At 50.2% G+C, this 7,302-nt stretch overlaps 1 protein-coding gene across 1 annotated transcript in view; it reads right to left on the minus strand.

Annotated features, from left to right (window-relative positions):
- SBK1 (SH3 domain binding kinase 1) overlaps positions 1-2,359 on the minus strand; it is a 401,362-nt gene extending 399,003 nt beyond the window's left edge. The window contains exon 1 of the mRNA XM_069210338.1: positions 377-2,359. Within this exon, the coding sequence (XP_069066439.1) occupies positions 377-459 (83 nt within the window). The 5' untranslated portion in view covers positions 460-2,359. The remainder of the gene's footprint in view (positions 1-376) is intronic.
- Positions 2,360-7,302: the final 4,943 nt, after the last annotated feature.

Below are 7,302 nucleotides of genomic sequence, written 5' to 3' on the forward strand. Positions count from 1 at the left end.
TGCAGCACATTTTGAGATAGTATTACTTAATTATTTTGTCATTTTTGGTCATGTTAACACTGTACGGAAAAATGTTTCTCCTCATTAGTACCAGTTTAACACGCAAACACATCAATCAATTTAATTTTTTTTGTTAAAATCTGCAGATTATGCAGCAGATGGTGGATTATGTGGCAAATCAGTAATTGCTTGGAAAATGCTGCAGCCGTAGAACTACATAATTCCAGTGGCCATGTATATATGGTAGCCCTCCTCACAGCATTGACGTACTGCACCTCAACTACTTTGTGTGGCGGAGAAATTCAGTCATAGGCTATTTGACTACTAGGGTGTTCCAAAGAGCCTCAGCAGCTGATGATGTCCCACCATGACTAACCTGTTGGTCCGCAGTGGCTCCATCTCCTCTCGTGGGAAGCACACAAAGCAGAACGTGTCCATTTCCTCAGTCCCACGATGCATTAGATTGGTGCGTCAGTAATGAGACCCCATGGGCAGTTGCTGTTCTCATATGCCCTTCACTGCCGGGTCAGGGGTCCCTACTCCTGGACAGCTGCTGTGAGGCCCCATGCTACCTGGCCTCCTGGCCTTGCCTCTGTTGCTTCCACGATGGACTTCCAAACCAAGCAAGGCCTGCTAAGCTTTCTATCTTCTTGAGGTCAAGTGCATAAGTACCAACGAGTTATGGTAACAACAAATCTATCATTAAAAGATTCACTTGGTGTTGTGCTCAAATTATCAGTGATCTTTTTAGATGGTCTATTGGCGATCCCAGATCACTAAGCCTGAATGCCAGGCACCAGCTGGAACGTGCTAGTCTTTCTGCCAGTAAAGTGGCTTTTGTGGGTTGTGGATGGGTTATTTGGGGCTACAAATAATGGTCAGTATTTCTTAAGGCCAAGGACGTAGTTTAGTTATTGCCTCGCCCAGTTGCTCCGGTTATCTCTGGTTCTTCAATCAACATCCAACAGATCCAGGTCTTCAGTTTACACTTAACAGCACTGATCTCTCTCGGTCAATACACGCCATCTTCGGCTCTTGCGTAAGCAGCGACACCTCTGGCTCTTCCTTCAGCACCCAACACCAACAGCACTTCTAGTCAATTGCTGACACATTTGGCTCTTCATCTAGCACCCAGTCAATACCCAATACCTCCAGGTCTTCAGTCAGCACCAGAAACCATGGACCTTCAATCAGAACCTAGCAGCTCCATCTCCCGTTCAACGTTCAACATCTCTGGCTCTCCAGTCAGCACCCAGCCCTCCGCAGTGGTGTAACAAAATCTCCCGCAGCCCCCGTGGTGTCGGGGGACCTTGAGCTCCAGAGGGCCCCCTTAGCACAGTACACTGTGCACGGGTGGCAGGCCCGTGACTAGGTCCAGGACGAGGGGGCCCCCAATAGGTATTTTGCAGGGGGGCCCTCAAGTTTCGATACACCACTGTTCCTCCACCTGTTCAGCCAGCACCCAGCCACTCCTTCTCTTCAGTCCGCACCCAACTTCACCACCTCTTCAGTGAGCATCCAACTCCACCTCTTCAGTGAGCATTCAACTCCTCCACCACTTCAGTGAGCATCCAACTCCTCCACCTCTTCAGTGAGCATCCAACTCCTCCGGCTCTTCAGTGAGCATCCAACTCCACCTCTTCAGTGAGCACCCAACTCCTCCACCTCTTCAGTGAGCATCCAACTCCTCCACCTCTTCAGTGAGCATCCAACTCCTCTGCCTCTTCGGTCAGCACCCAACTCCTCCGGCTCTTCAGTGAGCATCCAACTCCTCCGGGTCTTCAGTGAGCATCCAACTCCTCCAGCTCTTCCGTGAGCATCCAACTCCTCCGGCTCTTCAGTGAGCATCCAACTCCTCCGGCTCTTCAGTGAGCATCCAACTCCTCTGCCTCTTCAGTCCGCACCCAACTCTTCCGGCTCTTCCGTCAGCATCCAGATTCTCCCGCTCTTCAGTCAGCATCCAACTTCTCAGGCACTTCAGCCAGCACCCAACTCCTCCAGCTCTGCAGCCAAAACCCAACTCCTCCACCTCTTCAGTGAGCATCCAACTTCTCTGGCTCTTCTTGTGAATTCTCAGGCACTCCAAGTGCCTGGCTTCACTTCTCTAATATCGTTTGGAGTCTGGATGCCCTGGCATTGCCTTCTCCTCTAGTGTCCAGGGGCACAGGTTGCCCCTGTCTACGGCTGTCCTTCGACCTCAGCATAGACAGGTGGTGGGCACAAGCCGCCCCTCCAGCACACGGCACAGGGTGTGTCCCAATTGGCAGACAGCAGTGCGCCTGGCACCGGGTGAGCCCGCGGAAGCGCCCTGGCACCCAGGAGCACACACATCACGAGCAGCCGGCTTGTTCTGTCAGATAAACCAGTGCGCGGGGTATTAATAGCCGCAGATTCTCGCGTAGCATCTGGGAGGTTAACCCTTGTGCTGCCGGGGTAGCCCGCTCCTTGGGAGGCCCGGGCTGGCAGGCAGCCCATGTCTTCCGCGAGACTCTCCGTGCAGCTGGGCTGGCTGGCATCAAAGAGGGCGCACGTGGGCAGCAGCCCTGGTCCCGGGGGACAAGACCACTAGCCAGCTCTGAACCAGGACTCAGCGCGCAGTGCTGTCTGGCACGAGGGAGGGGTGGACACTTCTTGCTGAGCAGCTTTGAAGCCCAAGCACTGGCGGGCAGTACAGGTGGCGAGGGTCACTGGGAGACATTAGTGATGTACTTGTGAAGTAGTGAAGGAGCGTCCATGAGGAACTTTGTGTGAAAAGAGAGCGCACTGGTGAAGAGGGCGAGGGCGCCTTCATGCGGAGCGTTTCATATCTGTGATGCGCCGGTACTGATGCCGGGGGTCGCTGAGACTGGGGACATGCGAGAAGCACAGGTGCAAGGGAGGAGGTTCTTGCAGGTGAAGTGTACCTCAGTGTTGCCCATGTGCATGGGGTGGGCACTAGGTGACAAGATTGAAGCACTCGTGGGCGTGGGGATTCCTTGCACGTGAAAAGTGTTCTTCAGTGATGAACAGGTGTAGGGCGTGGCCTGTGGGGACAACACTGATGCAAATGTGCGGGCGTGGCGGGTCCCTGGCACGAGAAAAGCGTGCCTCGATGCACAGGTGCAGGAGGGTGGTCATTGGGTCACATCAATGATGCACGTGTGCAGGGAGCAGGATCCTTGCACGTGAAAATGGTACTTTAGTGATGTACAGGTGCAGGTGGGTGAGATGGCCATTAGGTAACATCAGTGGTGCACATGTGCAACGGAAGTGTACTGTAGTGATTCACAGGTGCTGGTTACTAGTTGGTATCAGTGATGGCCATGGGTAGGGCCATTGCACGTATAAAGAGTGCCTTAGCGATCTACAGATGCAGAGGGGAGGGGCAGTGACGTACCGAAAACTGAGGAGGTCTCCTTGCAAAGTACATGGCGACCCCCACCCCCGGATTCTGTCAGGAGCTCTCGGATCAGGGTACTGTGCAGAGGGGGCTCCCGCAGCTTGCGCCCCGCACAGCGGGGGCTGTGGGAGTCTATGTTACGCCACTTGGGAGGGGTCAATAGCTGGCATTAGTGATGCACATGTGCATACGCAGACTGGAGAGTCTGCGGGTAAAAAGTACTCGCTAGTAAAGGAAAGTTGAGCGGGTCACTGAATGTCACGAGTGTCTGACACTAGTGCACAGGTACAGCGCATTCGTCCTCTATTTGGAGAGTGTGTGTTTAAGATGCAGAGACTGCACGTCCCTTTTGCACGCTGAAGCAATGCATGCACAGGTGCAGTAAATGGTTTTATGCGAAGTCAGTGACGCCCGAATTACAGGAGGGGTGTCATGTCCGTGCCTCATAAGGATATCTGAAGCGCGGTTTGTAAGCCGCTCTGGCGCTGAGGAGTGTGCACTACAGACCCTTAAGGTGATGCGAGTGGATGCCCCGGGACTGAGTGCAGAAGCAGGGTCTATGAAGAATGCAGACCCAGAGGGCGCCAGGTGCTTTCTTTCAGCACGCAGTCTGAACGTGGCGGTGACAGGCTGTTTGGCGCCACCTAAGGCCAGGGCAGGCGAAGGGTGAAACATGCCTCCTCTGTAGAGCGCGTCCTGCGACCGAGCAGCTAATTTGTTTATAGAATTGGCCCAACTCGCTGAGGCACCGGTCGCTGCAGCTTGCGCAAACGCGAAAAAAGTTCAGTGCCAGGTTTTCTGGGGCTCTAGGTAAAATAAAACTAGCTTCTCCTGCATCCCACACGTGCGCAGCACACACACACACACACACACAAAAACGCCACAAGCTATTGGTATACTATCTCGAGGGCCACTGGAGTTATGCTGCAGGAGAGGGTCAAATTATGCGGTAGAAAATGGTCAAATTATGCGGCACGAAAATGCAGCACGTTTTTTGTAGATATTACTTCATTATTTCAGCATATTTTGTGTTGGTAAAACTGTCTGGATATTAGCTGCACCTCGTTAGTACCTGTTTAACACCCAACTATGGCAATAAGCATCAGAAATTTGAACAGTCGAGCTTTGCTAAAGGGCAATCCATTGAACTGCAACACGTGTCGCTGCATTTTCAGTAACTTTTCAACAGTTTGAGCTAGAAACACAATTTCGTTTTTTGTTAAAATCTGCATATTATACTGCAGATGATGAATTATGTGGGGATTTGAGGCAAATCTATAATTATGCGAAAATCATCGCGGTCACACAATCACATAATTCCAGTTGCCCTGATTATCTCTCAAGCTAACTCACTGACATGCCCCTCAGATATAACACATTCGGCACAAACATCGCACACTGACAGCACAAGTCACAGACACATCACGCGAGCACATGTTCGTACCTCAAACACACATACACACAATATAGAATTCGTGAACACATTGGACTTTAAACTAACACATACATTTCGTATATCGTCGGCAATCGTACCACTATGAGCAGACAGAAACATTAGTCACACATTATCTGTATGGCGCGTGTACGCGCGGGTCACGCGCACACCATGGATAAACACACACATTATACATACAGCACACATTATTTCACTCACATAACGATCTCATACGTCACAACCTAGGTTTCTCCCAGCAGAAGGCGCCTCACGCACGACCATGCGGGTTTGGTGGCCGCCGACTGCTGACTTGGGGCGGAGGAGGGTGCCTCGAGGCACACGGTGCCGATAAAGCAGAAGCTCCTGGTAAGTAACGTCACGAAGAATTCAGAGCAAGTCAAGGGAGCGCAGAGAAGATAAAATGATAAAAGCCTAGGAGCATGGCAGACTCTCCAGACCTAGATATCTTTTCGTTTCCGTGGTCCGATTATTTACGCGTCCAAGCACCACACGGGCTGTGTGTATTTTCCCAGTAATTGCCCGAGTGTCCCCTTCGCCCTCGGTGTCACGTGGAGTACTTTGTTGTACGACATTTCGCGTGGTACAAACAGTGCTTACATTCTGGGCAATTTCCACACGAGTTATTCGCATGACAAAGAAATAAGTACGTTAACTTGTTTCTACAAAGTTACACACTGACGCGTCGTGATCCCAGGAAAAACAACTATAAACTCTTAAACTCAGCAAAGTTTCACGGTTTGTCGAATACCCCCAGCCGGGCAAAATGTTCTCGCGGGATGTGATCTGCACCAGTTCATTGCCCGGCCGGCCGGCCTGAGCTCTGCACTGTCTGCAGTGGCTGTGAAGGCGGCCTTGAAGTTTTTGGAACAGATATGCAACATTAATAAATGGCAAACTGGTGCACATTTTCAGGTGGTATTTTCAAGTGATAGAGCATCCTCCCGCCGAGCTGCATTACCGTTAGAATATCTCTATAGTTCACCCCCACCCCTCATGGACTGAGATACCAACATCCCCCGAGCAGGCGCAGCTTTACCCGGTCCTTCCGAGCAATAGACGCTGAATAAACACAATGCCTTGAACCGGAGGCTGACATGGAAATAAGGAAGTGTGGGTACTCACTATACTAGAGTATACCTTTCCTCCTGAGAAGTGCCAGTACCATTAAACATCCCACACTGATGCTTAGACATAATTATACTCTTCTTTCTAAATTTAAGAAGTGACTGTGCTCAGTATTTTACTGTACCAGCCTATTTAAAGCACGTGCCTTAGCAAAAACCAATATCAGTGAGTGCTACCTATTTTATACAATGTCCCAGTGCTTCCACTCTAGGCTGTGTCAGGGAACTAAGGACCCCCCCTACCCCCACCCCAAAATAACACCGTACACAGCTCTCACAGGTTCTGACATGACCAGTCACTTACAGATATAATACACAGACAAGAGCTGGTACTCCATATCATTTCCAATTTATCCTCATTTTTAGGGTCCCTGTCCCTGGATTCTAAGAAGATGTCTCTTTAGGGAGGTAAGAGGATAGTGCCAGAATATTGTAAGCAAATTATTCCCTGACAGAACTATTGTGTCCTAAATATAATTTAGAAAAACGTTTGTTCATTGGAGTTAATAATAGAAAATCCGGGCGGGATTATGTTTTTATAAACAATATTTAGCACAATATTATATTCAGACAATGTTTTTCTTAACAATTTCCCAACATAAAAACGGAGGGACACCCTAGTGTCCATATATTTCTATAAACTATATGGAATTACCCAAATTCCCTTGCACAAAAGAGCCAAATTTCCAGAGACAAATGCAAGATCTGGAACAAGCAGATCCTTACGATTGGCAGTCCAATATTCCTCAACCAAAAGGAATTACGTTTTTTTATCAACCCACTCACATCCAAAATTACATGCATCCTAAGCTCCACTAAGATCTATTCCTTCAATGTAACCCCACCCCAACAAAATTCTGACGTTTCTGAATGCTTCATTTAAATTAATTCACTGTCTGTAGCCCCTGGGATGTATCACTAGATATATATAGAGGTGACCTCTTGTCATGCCATAGGGCCTCATTTTGAGTTTGGCAGATGGGAAAGTCTGTCTGCCAAACTCCAGACAGGGTGGCCGCCGCTGTAGTGGCGACTACCCCGTTGGACGTATTAGGTAGTTCCCGCTAGGCTGATGGGGGTAACCTCGGTTTCCCCCCATCAGCCTAGCGGGAAACAGAGGGCAGCATTGTCTCCGACTCGCAATCGAGCCAGCGGCAATGCTGCTGCCACAGGGTGCACCAGCACCTTCACAATGTTCACTGTCTGCACAGCAGACAGTGAACATTGCAATGGTGCTGGGCAGAGGGACCCCTGCACTGCCCGTGCCAAGTGCATGGGCAGTGCTGAGGCCCCACTGCACCTGTTGTCCGCCAGCCATCGTATTCAGCAGGGCAGCGCTGCAT

This window comes from Pleurodeles waltl, chromosome 10 (genome assembly GCF_031143425.1).
Source record: "Pleurodeles waltl isolate 20211129_DDA chromosome 10, aPleWal1.hap1.20221129, whole genome shotgun sequence".
Lineage (NCBI taxonomy): Eukaryota > Metazoa > Chordata > Amphibia > Caudata > Salamandridae > Pleurodeles > Pleurodeles waltl.